Raw genomic sequence first — 24,088 nt, 5'->3', positions numbered from 1 at the left:
TTCTCTGAAATTATACTCCCATTTCCTGTGTCAAAACTTAAAATGACTGTCTCATTAAAGAAATAGTAAATTATTCTAAAACAGCTTCCTTCTTGCCTCATAGAGGTTCAGTTCAGTTCAGTCGTTCAGTCATGTCCGATTCTCTGCTACCCCATGAATTGCAGAAGCTAGGCCTCCCTGTCCATCACCAACTCCCGGAGTTTACCCAAACTAAAGTCCATCGAGTTGGTGATGCCATCCAGCCATCTCATCCTCTGTCGTCCCATTCTTCTGCCCCCAATCCTTCCCAGCATCAGGGTCTTTTCCAATGAGTCAGCTCTTCACATGAGGTGGCCAAAGTATTGGTTTCAGCTTCAAGATCAGTCCTTCTAATGAACACCCAGGACTGATCTCCTTTAGGATGGACTGGTTGGGTCTCCTTGCAGTGCAAGGCACTCTCGAGAGTCCTCTCCAACATCATAGTTCAAAAGTATCAATTCTTTGGTGCTCAGCTTTCTTCACATTCCAACTCTCACATCCATACATGACCACTGGAAAAACCATAGCCTTGACTAGACAGACTTTTGTTGGCAAAGAAATGTCTCTGCTTTTTAATACGCTGTCTAGGTTGGTCATAACTTTCCTTCTAAGGAGTAAGCGTCTTTTAATTTCATAGCTGCAGTCACCATCTGCAGTGATTTTGGAGCCCAAAAAATAGTCTGACACTATTTCCGCTGTTTCCCATCCATTTTCCATGAAGTGATGGAACCAGATGCCATGATCTTAGTTTTCTGAATGTTGAGCTTTAAGCCAACTTTCTCACTCTCCTCTTTCACCTTCATCAAGAGGCTCTTTAGTTCCTCTTTATTTTCTGCCATAAGGGTGGTGTCATCTGCATATCTGAGGTTATTGATATTTCTCCCGGCAATCTTGATTCCAGCTTGTGTTTCTTCCAGCCCAGCGTTTCTCATGATGTACTCTGCATATAAGTTAAATAGTCAGGGTGACAATATACAGCCGTGACGTACTCCTTTTCCTATTTGGAACCAGTCTGTTGTTCCATGTCCAGTTCTAACTGTTTCTTCCTGACCTGCATACAGGTCTCTCAAGAGACAGGTCGGGCGGTCTGGTATTCCCATCTCTTTCAGAATTCTCCACAGTTTATAGTGAACCACAAAGAAAAGGCTTTGGCATAGTCAATACAGCAGAAATAGATGTTTTTCTGGAACTCTCTTGCTTTTTCAATGATCCAGAGGATGTTGGCAGTTTGATCTCTGGTTCCTCTGCCTTTTCTAAAACCAGCTTGAGCATCTGGAATTTCACAGTTCATGTATTCCTGAAGCCTGGCTTGGAGAATTTTGAGCATTACTTTACTAGCGTGTGAGATGAGTGCAATTGTGCAGTAGTTTGAGCATTCTTTGGCATTGCCTTTCTTAGGGATTGGAATGAAAACTGACCTTTTCCAGTCCTGTGGCCACTGCTGAGTTTTCCAAATTTACTGGCATATTGCGTGTAGCACTTTCACAGCATCACCTTTTAGGATTTGAAATAGCTCAACTCGAATTCCACCACTTCTGCTAGCTTTGTTTGTAGTGATGTTTCCTAAGACCCACTTGACTTCACATTCCAGGATGTCTGTGTCTAGGTGAGTGTGAGTGATCACACCATCATGATTATCTGGGTCATGAAGATCTTTTTTGTACAGTTCTTCTGTGTATTCTTGCCACCTCTTCTTAATAGCTTCGGCTTCTGTTAGGTCCATACCATTTCTGTCCTTTATCGAGCCCATCTTTGCATGAAATGTTCCCTTGGTATCTCTAATTTTCTTGAAGAGACCTCTAGTGTTTCCCATTCTTTTGTTTTCCTGTATTTCTTTGCATTGATCGCTGAGGAAGTCTTTCTTACCTCTCCTTGCTATTCTTTGGAACACTGCATTCAAATGAGTATATCTTTCCTTTTCTCCTTTGCTTTTGGCTTCTCTTCTTTTCACAGCTATTTGTACGGCCTTCTCAGACAGCCATTTTGCTTTTTTGTATTTCTTTTCCATGGGGATGGTCTTGATCCCTGTCTTCTGTACAGTGTCACTAACCTCCATCCATAGTTCATCAGACACTCTGTCTATCAGATGTAATGGCAAAACTCTTCAGTATTCTTCCTTTGAGAACCCCATGAAGAGTATGAATAGACAAAAAGATAGGACACTGAAAGATGAACTCCCCAGGTTGGTAAGTGCCCAATATGCTACCGGAGATCAGTGGAGAAATACTCCAGATAGAATAAAGGGATGGAATCAAAGCAAACAAAACAAAACAAAACCCAGTTGTGTATGTGACTGGTGATAGAAGCAAGGTCAGATATTGTAAAAAGCAATATTACATAGGAATCTGGAATGTTAGGTCCATGAATCAAGGCAAATTGGAAGTGGTCAACAGGAGGTATCAAGAGTGAACATTGACATTCTAGGAATCAGCAAAGTAAGATGGACAGGAATGGGTGAATTTAACTCAGATGACATCCTGGAATGTGAAGTCAAGTGGGCCTTAGGAAGCATCACTACAAACAAAGCTAGCCAGAAGTGGTGGAATTCGAGTTGAGCTATTTAAAATCCTAAAAGGTGATGTTGTGAAAGTGCTGCACTCAATATGCCAGCAAATTTGGAAAACTCAGCAGTGGCCACAGGACTGGAAAAGGTCAGTTTTCATTCCAATCCCTAAGAAAGGCAATGCCAAAGAATGCTCAAACTACTGCACAATTGCACTCATCTCACACGCTAGTAAAGTAATGCTCAAAATTCTCCAAGCCAGGCTTCAGGAATACATGAACTGTGAACTTCTAGATGTTCAAGCTGGTTTTAGAAAAGGCAGAGGAACCAGAGATCAAATTGCCAACATCCGCTGGATCATGGAAAAAGCAAGAGAGTTACAGAAAAACATCTATTTCTGCTTTATTGACTATGCTAAAGCCTTTGACTGTGTGGATCACAACAAACTGTGGAAAATTCTGAAAGAGATGAGAATACCAGATCACCTGACCTGTCTCTTGAGAAACCTGTATGCAGGTTAGGAATCAACAGTTAGAACTGGACATGGAACAACAGACAGGTTCCAAATAGGAAAAGGAGTACGTCAAGGCTGTATATTGTCACCCTGCCTATTTAACTTATATGCAGAGTACATCATTAGAAACGCTGGGCTGGAGGAAGCACAAGCTGGAATCAAGATTGCCAGGAGAAATATCAGTATCCTCAGATGTGCAGATGATACCACCCTTATAGCAGAAAGTGAAGAACTAAAGAGCCTCTTGATGAAAGTGAAAGAGGAGAGTGAAAAAGTTGGCTTAAAGCTCAACATTCAGAAAACTAAGATCATGGCATCTGGTCCTATCACTTAATGGGAAATAGATGGGGAAACAGTGAAAACAGTGTCAGACTTTATTTTTTTGGGCTCCAAAATCACTGCAGATGGTGATTATAACCATGAAATTAGAAGACGCTTACTCCTTGCAAGGAAAGTTATGACCAGCCTAGACAGTATATTAAAAGGCAGAGACATTACTTTGCCAACAAAGGTCCATGTAGTCAAGGCTATGGTTTTTCCAGTAGTCATGTATGGATGTGAGAGTTGGAGTATAAAGAAATCGGACCACAGAAGAATTGATGCTTTTGAACTGTGGTGTTGGAAAAGACTCTTGAGAGTCCCTTGGCTTGCAAGGAGATCCAGCCAGTCCATCCTAAAGGAGATCAGTCCTCAGTGTTCGTTGGAAGGACTGATGTTGAAGCTGAAACTCCAATACTTTGGCCACCTGATGCGAAGAGCTGTCTCATTTGAAATGACCCTGATGCTGGGAAAGATTGAGGGCAGGAGGAGAAGGGGATGACAGAGGATGAGATGGCTGGATGGCATCAGCAACTCGATGGACATGGGTTTGGGTAATCTCTGGGAGTTGGTGATGGACAGGGAGGCTTGGCATGCTGCAGTTCATGGGGTCGCAAAGACCTGGACATGACTGAGCGACTGAACTGAACTGAGCTGATTAGAAAGAAAGTCATGCATGCAGGATAAGGACATTTCCTCTAAAGAAACCGGTTGCATCATAGCTGGCTTTGACACAGGATGTGAGGTTGTAGATAGAGTGGTGTTAGTTGTAGCTGAGAGTAGCTATAGTGGGAGCTGAGGTGGGGAAAGCAGCCCTGCGGTTTTCATGGTGGTTGCTATGGTGTGTCAGCTGTGTTCATCACCTGGCAGTCACTAACGTTGAATTATCTGAACAGTAGCTTTTGCCTTTCATTCAATACAAAAGCAGGTAATATTAGCAGCCTTAGCATCTAAACAGGAGACATAGCTGTTGTCGTTTCCCCAGATTTCTGGTGCTGGAGAGGTGACCCTCAGGAAGCACGGCATTGGGGCTCTCATGGTGGTGGTCAGTAAAGCTGGGTGTATAGTTACATTCAGGGCCACGGTGGTGTCCTGAGCCATGGTCATCACACAGACTATGGCCAGGCAGCCCATGCCCAGAGCAGCAGGTGGGAGAGCCTGGATATCATGTCCTCCATGCGGGTGTTCAAGTGGAACTGGGACGCCCAACGCTATGTCTGTCCTTTTGTCCCCTACACACACCCCCGCATTGTGTACAGGTGTCCACTTAATTTCTTTTGTACCAAACTATGCAGCATTTTCAGATGAACTATTTTGTTCTTTCAAGAGCTGAATATCATGTTCTCAGACTTCTTGCCCTTAGTACAGAACACCCTGTTCTGTTGTCCTGCCCTTGCCTATGAAAGGACTGTGCACCTTGCTGGCACCATTAGTAATTAAGGGCTGTCATAGGTCATGGGTGAGAGAGCCCTTGAAAGGGGTGGGGGGAGAAGCACAGACATTGGGAGTTTTGGAGAGAAGCTGAATCTGAATGAAGCCCCTGCTGGGTTGGGAGGCAGGAGATAGACATGAGCTCTGTAACCTTCTCACTATACAGCCAGGTGGACAGGTGGGGAAGGTCTCAGCTTTAATATAAATGGCCCCAGGGACTTCTCTAGTGGTTCAGTGGTTAAGAATCCACCTTCCAATGCAGTAGATTCGGGTTCCACCCCTGGTTGGGGAACTAAGATCTCACATGCTCTGGAGCAACTAAGCCCACACACCGCAACAAAGACCCAGTGCAGCCAAAATAAGAAAAAAAGCAAAATAAAGGTTCTGTGGGGGCCTCCAAATCTCATGGGACAGGGGTTTGGAACTGTATCTGCACAGAGTCGGGGTGTTTTGTTGAGTCATTGTCCCCTGAGCCTGGATAACCAGTTGGGGAGCAGACCTAGTGCCTCTGAGCTGTCGAGTGCTGCCCCCTTCTGGTCATCCTAGAGCAGTGCTGGATACTGAAGCCTGAACAGGGAGGGAACTCAGTGTCTGGCCCTGACCATCTGAGGGGCTGTGATGGGAAGCTGATGTTTGTAGGTAGTTCACTATTTTGTAGTCATAATTGAGTGAAAAGTAGTAAAATAGGAATCCCAAGTTTCAGGCAGGAAGAAAGAAGTGGAGAAATTTAAAAAGCTTAAAAAAATCTTTCTCATGTATTAAAATCTAGCTTTTTATTGATTTTTAATTCCTAAAATCTGGAGCAAGTTTTTTTGGTGATGAAAAATCATTGTCAAATTTTTTTAGTATGTGAACATTTTTTAATCAGTTCAGTTCTTTCTAGAAAAAAAATTCAATTTGAAGATTATCCAGACTTTTACTTAATCATACGTAACCATTGTGTGTATGTGTGTGTGTGTGTGTGTGTCTCTTTCTTAAACATAGCAGTTACTGAGAATTCTCTTAACATTTAGATATGTAAAGATGTACAGACACCTTGAGTCTTTCAGGAATATGACCCGTGATTGGCATGATGGTACTTTTCCTTCTCCGTCATATTGGACTATGCACTGTCTCGTGTACATCCATGTTTTTTGTTTTCCTTGTAGTAGAAGCACTTTATTGCTCCTATTTAGCCAGAATAGGTAATGCGTATATCACATATAAAATTGAGGCTTTATCACTCTGACCCATGATGTCATAATTAATTTCTTTATTCTTCATTATTTTGTTGTTGGTGTTACATTAGAGCTCTTGGTAAATTAGAACTCTGACCGTTACTTATAGGAGTTAATTTAGCATGAGTGACTTCATATAAAGTGCCCTTTTGCTTGCTGAGCATTACTGAGGTTTATTGTATATCAAATGAAAATGGAGAGATTAGTGATTTCAAATTATTTATTAAAAGACCAGGCATGCTAGGTACTTATGCTGCCACCTTGTGAAGATTAATGAGGTAGACAGGTAAAACCAAAGCTTATGATGAAAACTTATAAATAATTAAAAACCTCCCTCTGAATACTCTAAGTACATTATATTAATAAGTTCGTGTGCATCATGCAGTTTGCATTTCATGCAGGCACCTTGTCATCTCTACTACTTAAATTCTATAGGTGTCTAAAGCTGTGTCTGTATGGAAATCTGATGAAATAAGGTATCTTCCTAAAGGCAATTATAGCTGCTTCAAACACCCAAAGAGATAGGATTGGATGAAAAGGCCTCCAGGACACAGTATCTTAAAATAGGAAGGATAAAAATTGTGGGCTATATTAGCATGAAAGTGAAAGTTACTCAGTCATGTCTGACTCTTTGCGACCCCCATGGACTATACAGTCCATGAAATTCTCCAGGCCAGAATACTGGAGTGGGTAGCTATTCCCTTCTCCAGGGAATCTTCCCAACCCAGGTCTCCTACATTGCAGGCAGATTCTTTACCAGCTGAGCCACAGGGGAAGTCACCAGGGAAGATATATTAGCATATCAATGACTATTATATTATTTTCAACTACTTTCTGAAGTAATTTGTGTTACTTTGTTGAAATGAGTGTGTTTTTATAAACTTTAATTTGCAGGAATCAGAATCACCAACCCTAAAAGGCCTTTCGTTTACTGTCAGACCCGGTGAACTGTTGACTGTGGTTGGACCTGTGGGAGCAGGAAAGGTAAGTTGTGATGCCTTTTGTCAGTTTGACGCAATGCTGCAGCTCCTGTTAAATTCTCAGAGTGGAGCCCACAGCTGAGTGTGACAGGGTTTGAATTGGGTGTGTCTAGAACAGTGTTTCTCTAGGTGTGTTCCATAGAATGTTAGTTTGTAAGAAGGTTTCATGGCAAAATAAGTCTTGATAAATACACACTGTGGTTTCCTTCTTGATGTTTCATGTTGCACAGTTGGGAACTGCTTGTGGGGGGTTTGGCTGTTTCAGTGAAGGAAATTATTGATGTGATAGCTGTTCAGGATAGATGGAGACAGTGGGGACTTCTTCTTGTCACAATGGCCCCTCCAGAAAGTCTGGAGGTGGTGAAGGCTCTTGCCAGAAGCTCTGAGCATTTCCTCATGTGACTTTACCTGGTTCCGCCAGTGCACATGTAAGTGAATGTGCAGCCGCGTGGAAGAGCTCAAGGTACAGACGTGAGCCAGACCCGATGCCTCGGCCTTTCAGAGGCAACCAGATTCTGAGGTGAGACAGATATGCAGGCAGATTATTTCAGCCCAGTGTGGTGAGTGCTCTGATGGTGTGGACATAGACATGCCACTTCTGTGTGTTACAACAGATTGAAGGACATGTGTATGTGCACTTAGTCTCCTGTGTTTTGCACAACAAAATACAGAAACCTAAATGTGGGATTTGTACACTAGAGGGAGATGATTACCTCTATGATGGACTTTTTAAAATATTTATTTATTTATATTTCTTAAAAAAAATTTTTTTAAATTTTATTTTATTTTTAAACTTTACATAATTGTATTAGTTTTGCCAAATATCAAAATGAATCCGCCACAGGTATACATGTGTTCCCCATCCTGAACCCTCCTCCCTCCTCCCTCCCCATACCATCCCTCTGGATCGTCCCAGTGCACTAGCCCCAAGCATCCAGTATCGTGCATCGAACCTGGACTGGCAACTCATTTCTTACATGATATTTTACATGTTTCAATGTCATTCTCCCAAATCTTCCCACCCTCTCCCTCTCCCACAGAGTCCATAAGACTGTTCTATACATCAGTGTCTCTTTTGCTGTCTCGTACACCGGGTTATTGTTACCATCTTTCTCAATTCCATATATATGCGTTAGTATACTGTATTGGTGTTTTTCCTTCTGGCTTACTTCAAATTTATGTATTCATTTTACATTTTAAAAATTTATTTATTTATTAATTGGACGATAATTGCTTTACAATATTGTGTCAGCTTCTGCCATACATCAGCATGAATCAGCTGTAGGTATATGCCTGTCCCCTACCTCTTGAACCTCCCTCCCACCTTGCACTCCTCTAGGTTGTTACAGAGCACTGACTTTGAGCTCCCTAGGCATGATGGACTTTAACTCTTTGACCACAACAACCTCAGAGTTCTCTTAATTAATAATCTTTGGATATATTCTTCACGCATGGCTTTAAGTTAAAAAAGAATATTTATTTATTCGGCTGAATTGGGTCTTAGTTGCAGTACATGGGCTCTCTAATTGTGTGTTGGCCTAGTTGCCCTGGGGCATGTGGGATCTTAGTTCCCTAACCAAGTATCTAAGCAGAGCCCCTGGCAATGGAAAACAGATTCTTTTTTTTTTTTTTTTTAATCTGGGTATAATTGTTAACTTTTTAAACTTTTTATTTTATATTGGGATATAGCCAATTAACAGTGTTGTGATAGTTTCAGGTGAACAGTGAAGGGTATCTTTCAACCATACATATATATGTGTATCCATTCTCCGGCAAACTCCCCTCCCATCCAGACTGCCACAAAGCATTGAGTAGAGTTCCATGTGCTATACAGTAAGTCCTTGTTGGTTATGCATTTTAAATATAGCAGTGTGTACATGTCCATCCCAAACTCCCTATATATCCCTTCCCCACATCCTGGAAGGTGGATTCTTAACCACTGGACCACCAGGGAAAGTCCCCACATACCTTTTTAAAAACAAGTATTTGTCAAGTAACAGATATCCAGATGCAGGAACAACTGCATTAAACATCAGATACAGAAAGTAGTGCACAAACTACCACACAATTGCATCCATCTCACACGCTAGTAAAGTAATGCTTAAAATTCTCCAAGCCAGGCTTCAGCAGTATGTGAACCGTGAACTTCCAGATGTTCAAGCAGGTTTTAGAAAAGGCAGAGGAACCAAAGATCAAATTGCCAACATACACTGGATCATCGAAAAAGCAAGAGAGTTACAGAAAAACATCTATTTCTGCTTTATTGACTATGCCAAAGCCTTTGACTATGCGGATCACAATAAACTGTGGAAAATTCTGAAAGAGATGGGAATACCAGACAACCTGACCTGTCTCTTGAGAAACCTGTATGCAGGTCAGGAAACAACAGTTAGAACTGGACATGGAACAACAGACTAGTTCCAAATAGGAAAAGGAGTATGTCAAGGCTGTATATTGTCACCCTGCTTATTTAACTTATATGCAGAGTACATCATGAGAAACACTGGCCTGGAGGAAGCTCAAGCTGGAATCAAGATTGCTGCGAGAAATATCAATAACCTCAGATATGCAGATGACACCACTCTTATGGCAGAAAATGAAGAGGAACTAAAGAGCTTCTTGATGAAAGTGAAAGAGGAGAGTGAAAATGTTAAAGCTCAACATTCAGAAAACTAAGATCATGGCATCTGGTTCCATCACTTCATGGCAAATAGATGGGGAAACAGTGGAAACAGTGGCTGACTATTTTTCTGGGCTCCAAAATCACTGCAGATGGTGATTGCAGCCATGAAATTAAAAGACAGTTGCTCCTTGGAAGGGAAGTCATGACCAACCTAGATAGCATATTCAAAAGCAGAGATATTACTTTGCCAACAAACGTCCATCTAGTCAAGGCTATGGTTTTTCCAGTAGTCATGTATGGATGTGAGAATTGGACTGTAAAGAAAGCTGAGCACAAAAGAATTGATGCTTTTGAACTGTGGTTTTGGACGAGACTCTTGAGAGGGGACTGCAAGGTGATCCAACCAGTCCATCCTAAAGGAGATCAGTCCTGAGTGTTCATTGGAAGGACTGATGTTGAAGCTGAAATTCCAATACTTTGGCCACCTGATGTGAAGAGCTGACTCATTTGAAAAAACTCTGATGCTGGGAAAGATTGAGGGCAGGAGGAGAAGGGGACAACAGAGAATGTGATGGTTGGATGGCATCACCGACTCGATGGACATGGGTTTGGGTGGACTTCGGGAGTTGGTGATGGACAGGGAGGCCTGGCGTGCTGTGGTTCATGGGCTTGCAAAAAGTCGGACACGACTGAGTGACTGAACTGAACAGAAAGTACACATCCTGCTGGTCTGCTCTGCTAGAGAAGAATGTTACACATTCTTAGTCTTTGCTGAGTAGAGTGCTCTATTTGGGGAAACTAACGCAGGGTAGATTGTTATGGTATTTATATTCCTTATCCCCCTTCAGTTTACATTGACCAATAGTGCTCTTTTCCACGTTTTTCCTTCAATATTCAGAGCTGCACTTTATCCTGTTCTGATATCCTTGATCAAGCACCAGGGTGGGGACTGCGGCATTCGTGTCCAGGCCTGAGTTCTCCCTATTCACATGTTGCCGTCTGTTTCAGTCGTCACTGTTACGTGCTCTGCTGGGGGAGCTGGCCCCGAGCCAGGGGAAGGTCAGCGTGCATGGGAGGATCGCATATGTTTCTCAGCAGCCCTGGCTGTTTCCAGGAACTGTGAGAAGTAACATTTTATTTGGGAAGAAATACGAAGAAGAGCGATATAAAGAAGTAATAAAGGCTTGTGCTTTGGAAGAGGTGAGTAATGACTTGTGAGCTGCATATACTCAAATTTCAATTGAGAGTATTGGCTTAAGCTATGAGGTTTGTTGAAAGTTCTTTTTTTAAAAAAATTGAAAGGTCTTTGATTGTTGCTTTAAGCTGGTCTGGGTAAACATGCAGTTGTATACGCAGTTGTTTTAATTCTGATGTGATAATCACAGAATGCCTTTATTTCATTTGGTAAAGCTTCATTCAGGTTTAGGTTCTTTTTTTAATGGACAGTTACAAAAATTTGTAAAAACAGAGAGCACACTGTAATGATCTCTCATGTACCCACCCCCAGCTCCAACCAGGATCAGCTGGTGGCCAGTCTTGTTGCATCTCCACCCCTGCCCTCTGCCAGCCCCACCCCCACCCCATTATTATTCTGGAGCAGATCCTAGACCTCAGATTAGTCAGTCCATCTGTAAACATTTCTTCTGTTTTTGTCTAAAAGATAGGAAAGCCTTTGGAAAAAAAAAAATTACCAACATTATTTCACCTGAAAAATTACCCTAATTCCTGAATATCATCAACTTTTTCATCAGTGTTTACATGTTGCCAATCATTTCACTGAGAAATCTTGTTCACTATTGATGGAATCAGACTCCACATGAGGTCTGCCCACTGCACTTGGTTAGTGCCTCCTCAGTCTCTTTCAGTTTCCAGGTTTCCCTCTCTGTTTGGTTTTGACTTGTAATTTATTAAAGAAAATGTAATGCTTTAAAATTTCTTCTTAATCCTGCCTCATTTCATTGGGGGAGAGATTGTTTTCAGAAATTGCATTGAGTTTCACAGAAAATGGCAAGAAGAAACATTTAACTCTACCTTGAGATTTAGATGAAATTAGTAAATGAATGATGAAAACTGAACTTAATAAGAAAATGTAATTTGGCAAAAAGAAAGAAAAACAAATACAGATTAAACAGTATTTTACTCTCTTGAGTTATAAAAATCCATGAACAATAGTGTTAAAGGGCTCCCCCTGTGGTCTGTTCAGATCTGGACATCTTTTATACTGTGAGGAAAAGGCTGGGACTGTCTTTCAAAGGTGTGGTGGTGGAGACGACAAACCTGCTTTCTGAAAAACAGTAATTTCGCTTGAGTAATGCTTGAACATCATAGATTTTTATCAGGTGAATATCAATTTTTGATGATGTGGACAAAATGGAATTGCTCACTCTTCTGTTTCTTTCTCCTGGTCTGTGGTTGGTTAATGGGAGATTGTGTTTGCAGAACCGATGCCAAGTTAGCAGTAATCAGCAAGATTTTTATTAAATAGTGTTTATACTGTGTAAGAAAAGAAGGGGAAAGCAAACATCAAACATTGAGACAATAGCTCCCATTTATTTAGAGTCTACATGCAAATTATTTCTCTTTCTCAGACATGCACCCAGAAGAGGGTATGCTGCTGCTGCTAAGTCTCTTCAGTCGTGTCCGATTCTGTGCGACCCCATAGACGGCAGCCCACCAGGCCCTGCCGTCCCTGGGATTCTCCAGGCAAGAACACCGGAGTGGGTTGCCATTTCCTCCTCCAATGTATGAAAGTGAAAAGGGAAAGTGAAGTCGCTCAGTCATGCCCGACTCTTAACGACCCCATGGACTGCAGCCTACCAGGCGCCTCCATCCATGGGATTTTTCAGGCAAGAGTACTGGAGTGGGGTGCCATTGCCTTCTCCCAGAAGAGGGTATATGAATTATTAATTCTTTATGATTATCTTCAGAGTCGGGCACGACTGAGCGACTTCACTTTCCCTTTTCACTTTCATGCATTGGAGGAGGAAATGGCAACCCACTCCAGTACTCTTGCCTGGAGAATCCCAGGGACGGGGGAGCCTGGTGGGCTGCCATCTCTGGGGTCGCACAGAGTTGGACACGACTGAAGTGACTTAGCAGCAGCAGCAGCAGCCTGATTATCTTCAGTGTTACCATCTTCATTCTATAGTTGGTACAACTGAGGCTTGGAGAGAGAACTTTTTAAAAAGCAGGTGATGGATAAAGCTGGAAGGTGGGGTGTGGAATAAACAGATTTCACGTGTTTCCTCTTTACCTTAATCATGTCAACCTCCTGATGCCCAGATCAGACTCCAGAGACCCAGACCAGTATGTGGGTGTTTCTATTATGACCTTTCCTTTCTGGTGAAGCTCAGCCTTGTCTTTCTCCCCACATTTGAGTGTCTCTGCAAAAGAGCAGGTGCTGGACAGTGGCTGATATTCAGTGTTTCCCTGGGGGCCAATGCTTTGCCGAAGCCACATGGGGTGACAGGACCAGTAATATGGGCAGCGTCCGGGGCTTCACCCATCCTTGGGAGTCTGTGCAGCACAGACTCTGGTGGGAAAGGGCCCTGCAGGACTGGGCTGCACAGCGATTCTTCTGTACATGATGTGATGTTTATAAACATGGACTGCTCTCCTGTTCTCTGCACAGTCAGGACATGCAGTCGGGCCCCTCGTGCCCATTCCCTCCTTGGCAGGAAGGGAGGCCCAGGGCAGAGAAGTCGTGAAGAGATGAGCTGTGGCTTAGTCTTGCCTGCTGTTACTTTGGGTATGTTCTGTTTCCTGCCTGGGCGTCTGACATTTCAAGAGGATATTGGGTCAGAAAGTTTCCAGGAGGTTTTGCTGCTGCTCTGAAGTGTCATCTCTACCTCTGATTAGCAGGGGTCAGCAAGGTCGTTATGATACCTGGGAACCACCTAAAAAGTAATGATCCTCTGCTCATCTCCTTTTAGAATCCATGACTCAGTGGATGGGCATCAGGTGGTCACATAATAGTGGTGTGCTGGAGGTATTTTGTCCTGTAGATACGGAGACTATATGTGCGGTAAAAAAGGCTTGGCCTTTGGAGAGAAGCAGTCCTAGGAGGTATCTCTAAGTGTTTGTCTCAGTTTCCTTTCTTATTAAAAGCAGGAGGAGTGAGGTTACTGTAAAAGCTATAGGCCATGCCTATGAAATGCAGGCATGTCAGGGTTTCAGTAAATTGTCGCTGTCCTTTCTATTCTAACCCTTTCCTCTACATCTGCCCATCCACACATAGATCAGATCAGATCAGTCACTCAATCCTGTTCGACTCTTTTCGACCCCATGAATCGCAGCACGCCAGGCCTCCCTGTCTATCACCAACTCACAGAGTTCACTGAGACTCACGTCCATTGAGTCAGTGATGCCATCCAGCCATCTCATCCTCTGTCATCCCCTTCTCCTCCTGCCCCCAATCCCTCCCAGCATCAGAGTCTTTTCCAATGAGTCAACTCTTCACATGAGGTGGCCAAAGTACTGGAGGTTCAGATTTAGCATCATTCCTTCCAAAGAAATCCCAGGGCTGATCTCCTTCGGAATGGACTGGTTGGATCTCCTTGCAGTGCAAGGGACTCTCAAGAGTCTTCTCCAACATCACAGTTCAAAAGCATCAATTCTTCGGCGCTCAGCCTTCTTCACAGTCCAACTCTCACATCCATACATGACCACAGGAAAAACCATAGCCTTGACTAGACGGACCTTTCTTGGCAAAGTAATGTCTCTGCTTTTCAATATGCTATCTAGGTTGGTCAAAACTTTCCTTCCAAGGAGGAAGCGTCTTTTAATTTCATGGCTGCAGTCACCATCTGCAGTGATTTTGGAGCCCAGAAAAATAAAGTCTGGCACTGTTTCCATTGTTTCCCCATCTATTTCCCATGAAGTGGTGGGACCAAATGCCATGATCTTCATTTTCTGAATGTTGAGCTTTAAGCCAACTTTTTCACTCTCCTCTTTCACTTTCATCAAGAGGCTTTTGAGTTCCTCCTCACTTTCTGCCATAAGGGTGGTGTCATCCACATATCTGAGGTTATTGAGATTTCTCCTAGCAATCTTGATTCCAGCTTGTGTTTCTTCCAGTCCAGCGTTTCTCATGATGTACTCTGCATATAAGTTAAATAAGCAGGGTGACAATATACAGCCTTGACGTACTCCTTTTCCTATTTGGAACCAGTGTGTTGTTCCATGTCCAGTTCTAACTGTTTCTTCCTGACCTGCATACAAATTTCTCAAGAGGCAGGTCAGGTGGTCTGGTATTCCCATCTCTTTCAGAATTTCCCACAGTTTATTGTGATCCACACAGTCAAAGGCTTTGGCATAGTCAATAAAGCAGAAATAGATGTTTTTCTGGAACTCTCTTGCTTTTTCCATGATCCAGCAGATGTTGGCAATTTGATCTCTGGTTCCTCTGCCTTTTCTAAAACCAGCTTGAACATCAGGAAGTTCACGGTTCACATATTGCTGAAGCCTGGCTTGGAGAATTTTGAGCATTACTTTACTAGCCTGTGAGATGAGTACAGTTGTGCAGTAGTCTGAGCATTCTTTGGCATTGCCCTTCTTTGGGATTGGAGTGAAAACTGACCTTTTCCAGTCCTGTGGCCACTGCTGAGTTTTCCAAATTTGCTGGCATATTGAGTGTAGCACTTTCACAGCATCATCTTTCAGGATTTGGAATAGCTCAACTGGAATTCCATCACCTCCACTAGCTTTGTTTGTAGTGATGCTTTCTAAGGCCCACTTGACTTCACATTCCGGATGTCTGGCTCTAGGTGAGTGATCACACCATCGTGATTATCTGGGTCATGAAGATCTTTTTTGTACAGTTCTTCTGTGTATTCTTGCCATCTCTTCTTAATATCTTCTGCTTCTGTTAGGTCCATACCATTTCTATCCTTTATCGAGCCCATCTTTGCATAAAATGTTCCTTTGGTATCTCTGATTTTCTTGAAGAGATCTCTAGTCTTTCCCATTCTGTTGTTTTCCTCTATTTCTTTGCATTGATCCCTGAGGAAGGCTTTCTTATCTCTTCTTGCTATTCTTTGGAACTCTGCATTCAGATTCTTATATCTTTCCTTTTCTCCTTTGCTTTTCGCTTCTCTTCTTTTCACAGCTATTTGTAAGGCCTCCCCAGACAGCCATTTTGCTTTTTTGCATTTCTTTTCCATGGGGATGGTCTTGATCCCTGTCTCCTGTACAATGTCATGAACCTCATTCTATAGTTCATCAGGCCATCTATCTATCAGGTCCAGGCCCTTAAATCTATTTCTCACTTCCACTGTATAATCATAAGGGATATGATTTAGGTCATACCTGAATGGTCTAGTGGTTTTCCCTACTTTCTTCAATTTTAGTCTGAATTTGGCAATAAGGAGTTCATGGTCTGAGCCACAGTCAGCTCCTGGTCTTGTTTTTGCTGACTATATAGAGCTTCTCCATCTTTGGCTGCAAAGAATATAATCAATCTGATTTTGGTGTTGACCATCTGGTGATGTCCATGTATAGTCTTCTCTTGTGTTGTTGGAAGAGGGTGTTTGTTATGACCAGTGCATTTTCTTGGCAAAACTCTATTAGTCTTTGCCCTGCTTCATTCCGTATTCCATGGCCAAATTTGCCTGTTACTCCAGGTGTTTCTTGACTTCCTGCTTTTGCATTCCAGTCCCCTATAATGAAAAGGACATCTTTTGGTGTGTTAGTTCTAAAAGGTCTTGTAGGTCTTCATAGAACCATTCAACTTCAGCTTCTTCAGCGTAACTGGTTGGGTCATAGACTTGGATTACCGTGATATTGAACGGTCTGCCTTGGAAACAAACAGAGATCATTCTATCGTTTTTGAGATTGCATCCAAGTACTGCATTTCAGACTCTTTTGTTGACCATGATGGCTACTCCATTTCTTCTAAGGGATTCCTGCCTGCAGTAGTAGATATAATGGTCATCTGAGTAAAATTCACCCATTCCAGTCCATTTCAGTTCACTGAATGTCTACTTTCACTCTTGCCATCTCTTGTTTGACCACTTCCAATTTGCCTTGATTCATGGACCTGACATTCCAGGTTCCTATGCAATATTGCTCTTTACAGCATCGGACCTTGCTTCTATCACCAGTCACATCCACAGCTGGGTATTGTTTTTGCTTTGGCTCCATCCCTTCATTCTTTCTGGAGTTATTGCTCCACTGATCTCCAGTAGCATATTGGGTACCTACTGACCTGGGGAGTTTCTCTTTCAGTATCCTATCATTTTGCCTTTTCACACTGTTCATGGGGTTCTCAAGGCAAGAATACTGAAGTGGTTTGCCATTACCTTCTCCAGTGGACCACATTCTGTCAGACTTCTCCACCATGACCTTCCCATCTTGGGTTGCCCCATGGGCATGGCTTAGTTTCATTGAGTTAGACAAGGCTGTGGTCCTACCGTGATTAGATTGACTAGTTTTCTGTGAGTATGGTTTCAGTGTGTTTGCCCTCTGATGCCCTCTTGCAACACCTACCATCTTACTTGGGTTTCTCTTATCTTGGGCGTGGGATATCTCTTCATGGCTGCTCCAGCAAAGCGCAGCCTTATTGCTCCTTACCTTGGACAAGGGGTATCTCCTCACCACCGCCCTTCCTCACCTTCAAAGTGGAATAGCACCTCTAGGCTCTCCTGTGCCCACACAGCCATGGCTCCTTGGACGTGGGGTTGGTCCTCCCAGCCACTGCCCCTGGCCTCGGGATGTGGGGTAGCTCCTCTCGGCCGTTCCTGCGCCGTCGCAGTCTGGTACTCTCAGCTGCTGCCCCTGACCTCGAACGTGGGGTAACTCCTCTTGGCCGCTGCCTTCGGGCATGGGGTCCTCCTGGCTTCTGCCCCTGACTTTGGATGTGGGGTGGCTCCTCTCAGCCACGCTTAGCACGCCAGTCGTCGCAGCCACCTGCACTTAGCGGCCATCCACACATACATTCCTATAAATATAATCAAGATTTTTTTTTTTCCCAAGGTTCTTCCTCCTCCTACATCCCCCAAATCCTAGAGGAACAATCACTGGAAAACAGCATTTCTTAGAATGTCAATAACAACTAGATGTATTAAACTAGGTCAAATTGAAGTAAATGTTTAAGTTCATCTAGATGAAAACATTTTTCTAATAAAACCTGAAGTAATCCCATTGGCAACATCAGTTCAGGCTGATGACATCAACTCCAAGGCCCAGGAGTCAGAAGACTCAGGGATTGAGTCTCAGTTTCTCTGTTTTCTAGGTATGTGGTTTTGGCTGACTGAACCTTACAAGCCTGTTTCTTCATTTGTAAAATGGAGATAATAATACTGTCAATCTTATAAGGTTGTTTCGAGAATGACATGCAATAGTGATTTTAAAGCACCTGATTGCTTAGGGACATAACAAGCGCTCTATAAATGTTAGAATAATTTTGAAAATAAATTAGCCTCTAATTATAAGCTCAACCAGTTTTTGGTAAAGTCACATCCATAAAATGTGACTTGTAAGAAAGAAGGTATCTTCTTGATATATGTAACTTTCATTATTTGAGCTGATAATTTATATAGGTGCTGTACATATAGTATATTACATAAATCAACAGTAAACATATTCTGTTACCATAAGCAAGAGTGTATGTAACATTGGTCTGCATGTCATCTTTAACCATTTTTAAAAACTTTTGAGTTTTAAGTTGTTTTTTTTAAAAAAACAAGTTTTTACAAAACATTTTTAAGGCTTTTAAAAACTTTTGGGCATTACACAGTTAAAGGTATCAAGCTGATAAATTCTAGTTTGATATTTTCCCACATAGATCACTTGACCTTACAAATCCCTCTTGGATGCCTATAAGCTTGTACCTTTATCTCATATTTACCACATTCCTGCCAGCACGAACCCTTCCAGGGCCCAAAACAGGGCTCTTGTCTAACACTCAGAAATAAATTGTCCGAGGAGATACATGTGCTGACAAAGCAAGACATTTTATCTGGAAAGGGCACCCGAGTGGAGAGCAGAAGGGTAAGGGAACCCAGGAGAACAGCTTTGCCATGTGGCTCGCAGTCTTGGGTCTTATGGTGACGGGATTAGTTTCAGGGTTGTCTTTAGCCAATCATTCTGACCCAGAGTCCTTCCTGGTGGTGCCTGCGTTGTTCACCCAAGATGGATGCCAGCGAGAAGGATTCTGGGAGGTGGTCAGACATGTGGCGTCTCCTTTTGACCTTTCCTGAACTCTTCTGGTTGGCGGTGTCTTATTAGTTCCATGTTCCTTACCAGGACCTTATGCAAATAGTTACTGTGGTGCCTGGCCAGGGTAGGCAGTTTCAGTCAGTGTGCTTCCCCTAACTTGAATATTTTCTTTTCAGATTGCGTGGAAAATCATAAGATAATAAGTTAATTGATCCTTCTATGTCTAGGCCTTCATGACTTGAGTTAGTTTAGTGTTGTCTTCATTTCAAATACACTCTTTAGTCACAACCTGGGCAGCGTGATGTGAAAGAGCAAAAGGCTCTGAACTGACATGAGCTGGTTCAGAGTCCAGCTCTTCTGTTTAACAGGTAACAGTCCTCATACCAGTAATGTGACCTCACTTAATCTCAGTTTCCTCATCTGTGAAATGGGGCCAGTACTTCCTGTGCAGCTTGTTGTGAGGCTTAGAGATAACCAGTACTATGGTCCAGCACAGTGCTTGGTGCACAGATCTTATCCCCCAGGAGCAGAGAAAAGCTGTCTGCATGTGTATAAATGATGGAGCAGGATGAGACAGGTCCTTCACAAGAGATGTAAACACAGCCTTAGGAACCCAACAAGAAGAGAGATAAATCCAGGATGGTTTCATGAGAGAGTGTGTTTGGGCTCAGCCTGGAAAGATGGGCAGGATATTAACAGGCTGTGAGAGGAGGGGCAATTTCAAATGGGAAAAAAAAAAAAAAAAAACCTGTGAAAAAAGAGGGACTCAGACTCCCCCTGTTTGAGTCCGAAGTACAGCATTCTTCTACCAGGGCCTCACGTCTGGCCCTCATTAACCATTACTGCAGTCTTCTCCACGGTGTTTGTTGTTGTTGTTCAGTTGATACTTTTGAACTGTGATGCTGGAGAAGACTCTTGAGAGTCCCTTGGACTGCCGCAAGGAGATCAAACCAGTCAATGCAAAAGGAAATCAACCCTAAATATTCATTGGAAGGACTGATGCTGAAGCTAAACCCCCAATACTTTGGCTACCTGATGTGAAGAGCTGACTCATTAGAAAAGACCCTGATGGGAGAATTTGAGGGCAGGAGGAGAAGGTGTGACAGAGGATAAGATGGTTGGATGGCATCATCGACTCAATGGACATGAGTTTGAGCAAACTCCAGGAGATAGTGAAGGAGAGGGAAGCCTGATGAGCTGTGTCTATGGGGTCGCAAAGAGTCAGATACGACTAAGCAACTGAACAACAACAACTGAACTGCAGTGTTTGAAATCTCACCCACAGAGCCGATGTGCTACTTGGCTCCTTTTCCCAGTTCATTGTAGCTGCTGCTGCTAAGTCACTTCAGTCGTGTCCGACTCTGTGCACCCCCATAGACGGCAACCCACTAGGCTCCTCTGTCCCTGGGATTCTCCAGGCAAGAATACTGGAGTAGGTTGCCATTTCCTTCTCCAATGCATGAAAGTGAAAGTGAAGTCGCTCAGTCGGGCCCGACTCTTAGCGACCCCATGGACTGCAGCCTACCAGGCTCCTCCGTCCATGGGATTTTCCAGGCAAGAGTACTGGAGTGGGTTGCCATTGCCTTCTCCTACTTATTGTAGAGAAGAAGCCAATTCTGACTCCATGTTGAAACTATTTTGTTGACTGGTTTTTTTTGTTGCTTTTGTTAATATAATCATACTGAATGTCCTACCTTAGAGAATCCTGCTCCTCTGCCTGTTAAACTAAAGTGCCTTTGTTCAGAATCCTGACCACCTGTAGATGGCAGGAAGGAAGAAATTAACATATCCCATGCCTGAGTCTTGACATTCTAGGAGATTTGCAAGATTAATGGCCTTTTTACTTTGCTTCCACACCTCCCCATCTCTGATCTATAAAAGAACCTGGCATCCAGACCCCGATAAGATGGTCATTTTGAGGTGCTAGCTTGGCATCTTCTCAGTCAGCGGGCTCCCCAAATAAATTCTCTTCTTCCTGGCCTCAACTCCTCGTCTCTCTGGCCTGTGTGGCGAGCAGAGCGAACTCGGATTCTGTAACAAATTGAGACCCCAGATGTGCTATGTCATGGGACTTCTCAGCACTGTTTGCATCTGGATGTTGGTCAGAACCCAATTTGATGATGTATCCTCTGCTGTTTCTATTTCTCTTTTCTTTTAATATTAGTATATTGAATAAGCTAGATAATTCTATGATAAATATTGGTATTATTTATTTGTATATAACGAGTGGCTTATTTTGTTAGCAAATCCTTTGAACCTGACATGAAAGTGAAAGCTTTCTACAAAACAGTGTTTCTTCTGTAAGTCTCCACCATCGCTGAAGGGCCTTGGGTGAGCTTCTGGATGATGGCATCAAACCAGTGGCACTGTTTCCTAGTCTGCCTCTCATTTGTGTATCTATTTTTCAGTGAAAATTGGTGAAATTTAACTTAGAGGAAAATAACATGAATAAAAACACCTTCCTGTCAGTGGGAGGAATTGTAATATATGCTCAAGTCAGGCCTTTCCCTCTAATTTAATCAGAAAATGGTGACTAGGAAATTAGCCTGCCTTGGATTTTACTTCAAATCCTCTGAAATGCTTTGCCCATGTGGGGCTCATGCATGAATAATTTCAGAGTCACCAACACACTTCAAGTCCTACCACCAGAGTTGAAGAGAGCCTGTTTCTATCCCCTCATGTACTAATTAAAAGAGTGGATTTATGTGCCTTTTCTAGAGCATGGTTAAGATTTTTGTGTTATGATATGTCACTATTTTGAGAAAGAAACAAAAACAATGTAAAATCAAAGCATAAAAGCTAAGTGGAACAGTTTGCAAGGATTGTCATCAGTGAAATGGAGGCCAAGTAACTCGGGTGTGTGTGTGTGTGTGTGTGTGTGTGTGTGTGTATGTGTATGTATGTATGTATGTATAAGGCTTGGAACCTATCTTAAAATGGTTTGCTGTTGTTCATGAAAACCAAAGCAAGAGATGGTATTAATTTCTGAGCTCCAGAAAGAGAGGAAGTGACATAATGATGAATTTTCACAACAGAGCAATTGCTGCCCTTCATTGGATGCACCCAAGTTAAGCTCTGAGTGAGCAGGAAACCTGTGTGTGTCTTTATGTCTTGTGGCTGTCAGGGAGGGTTATGATGGAGACAGTCTCTATCTTTTCCTTGTGGTCGTGTGCTTTGCATGTTGTGATACACACTATGCATGGGATCCCACTGTTGGTTTGAAGAGAAAATAGACATCAGTCACCAATAGCAAGTTATAATCAATTCATGTCCTTTTTCCATTTATGGAGGGTGTTCATACACTTCCTTCGATTCTCACAGCTTGAGTTTAGTGATTCTGGTTTCTGCAGCACATTATGTAGAAGAGGAAAATGAGACTTAGGAAGATCAGAGGACTTGTTTATCATGGAGACCCCAGTGTGCTAGTTTTCTTTCTCCTCAAATTTCTAAAGTAGAGACAGAAGTGAGGGCGTCATCTACAGAAAGGTACTGCTGTGTATCTTAGGTTGATGCCTGAGGGGTTTAATAGGTAATTTGAAGTAAAGATTTCCCGTGTAATAACTGTGTAACTTAAACCTGATTGTTACCTGGTCATTTTGGGGATTTTCTTGTCATTTAAAAAAAATTTTTCCCAGATACTCTGGGGAAAATAGACTGATTTGTCTACTTCTTAAATAATACTCAAATATAACTTATGATAGATTCCCAGATCCTCAAGCCAAAACTTCATATCCTTCTTAACTTTGAGTATTTCCTGCTTCTAAGGGCAAGGATCTACTTAGTCCAACTGATCTGCTTGGTGTCCCTCAGCATGTTGTTTCTTTCCTTTTGGTTTTCCTGCCCAGCCTGCTCTTTCTGTTCCCATTTCTTATACAGACGTCGTCTGTCACACTATGACTTGCCTTAAGTATCACTGTGAAGACTCGGGTCAGGTTTCATCCCTTCTCTGAAAATCAGAAGTGGAGACCAAGATCAGCAAAACTGGCAATTTAAGATAAAACAAGTCCTTCACCAGCCTGGACCACCAGTTCTCACACCTGTGTCTCTAGCACAGACCTTCACACTTGCATGTCCAGCTGCACAGTGATATCACTGAGAGGTCATTTCTGCTTGTCCACAAGAGAAGTGTCCTAAATCTGCCTCCATCATCATCTGCAACTCAATAAATGGTGACCCTGTCCTTCCGCTTCCTCACCCCAAACATCACAGTCCTCTTCTCTTACAACCCACACCCGTCCTGTCAGCAGGTTTTACAGACTCCACCTTCCAAGTATGTCTGGAGTGTGACCCTGTCTCTCCATTTCCACTGCTCCCTAAATTATTCTAGTAGCCTCCTCCCTTGTATCTGCCTTCATCATTCCCCCCGCCCAAAAAAATAAACCAATCTTACTGTCTGTTTATTGCAAAGCACAGAAGTGATTCCTTAAAAACCTCAGACCAGGTCCCTCCTCCCCTTCCCCTCCCCCCTTTACTGGCAGTGACACAAGTCTCCTGCTCTGTCTCTGCCCTTACTCCCCTCATTCTTACTCTGCTCTCCTGGCCTCCTTGTCCTGAACCCCTTGGGCATCTCCCTGTGGCCCCTGCACTCACCCCTCCCTCTGTAAGGAGCAGCCTCTCCAGGTCTGCCTGAGCCTCTGCCCCTCCCCCCCAGATCTGCTCACAGCCCCCTCTGAGCAGAGGCTTCACACCCCAGTGTGGACTCCCTCCTTCACTCTCCATCCCCCTGAGCAGCTTCCTTTTCCTTCTCATCCTCAGTACTTGCGCTCAGGTTTATTTTCCATATTGTCTGTCTCCCACCGTGGAGAGGAATTCTAGGGGTTCTGTTTCCTCATGGCTGAATTCACTGTTCTCAGAACAATGGCTCATGTATAGTCAATCCTCAATAAATACCTGTTGAAATGGTTAAATGCATAAATGCTTTGAAAAAATATAGAATGAAAACAAATGAAAAGCCCTGAGAAGTTTTTTTTAATTTTCCTTGTTACAGTTTCAGTTCAGTTCAGTTCAATTGCTCAGTCATGTCCGACTCTTTGGGACCCCATGAGTCGCAGCACGCCAGGCCTCCCTGTCCATCACCAACTCACAGAGTTCACTCAGACTCACGTCCATCGAGTCAGTGATACCATCCAGCCATCTCATCCTCTGTCATCCCCTTCTCCTCCTGCCCCCAATCCCTCCCAGCATCAGAGTCTTTTCCAATGAGTCAACTCTTCGCATGAGGTGGCCAAAGTACTGGAGTTTCAGATTTAGCATCATTCCTTCCAAAGAAATCCCAGGGCTGATCTCCTTCAGAATGGACTGGTTGGATCTCCTTGCAGTGCAAGGGAC

General features: G+C 43.0%; 2 protein-coding genes across 2 annotated transcripts in view; both read left to right on the top strand.

The window, feature by feature from the left end:
* Positions 1–24,088, top strand: part of LOC139182031 (ATP-binding cassette sub-family C member 4-like) — a 404,344-nt gene that overhangs the window by 231,207 nt on the left and 149,049 nt on the right. The gene's annotated exons all lie outside the window — the stretch shown is intronic.
* The window catches only part of LOC139182035 (ATP-binding cassette sub-family C member 4-like), a 52,306-nt gene that overhangs the window by 7,672 nt on the left and 20,546 nt on the right, over positions 1–24,088 (top strand). The window contains exons 5-6 of the mRNA XM_070785518.1: positions 6,896–6,985; positions 10,613–10,804. Of these exons, the coding sequence (XP_070641619.1) occupies positions 6,896–6,985; positions 10,613–10,804 (282 nt within the window). The remainder of the gene's footprint in view (positions 1–6,895; positions 6,986–10,612; positions 10,805–24,088) is intronic.

Source organism: Bos indicus, unplaced genomic scaffold (genome assembly GCF_029378745.1).
Source record: "Bos indicus isolate NIAB-ARS_2022 breed Sahiwal x Tharparkar unplaced genomic scaffold, NIAB-ARS_B.indTharparkar_mat_pri_1.0 scaffold_64, whole genome shotgun sequence".
Lineage (NCBI taxonomy): Eukaryota > Metazoa > Chordata > Mammalia > Artiodactyla > Bovidae > Bos > Bos indicus.
Note: the sequence above shows the minus strand (reverse complement) of the source record. Positions and strands in the feature narration are given on the sequence as shown.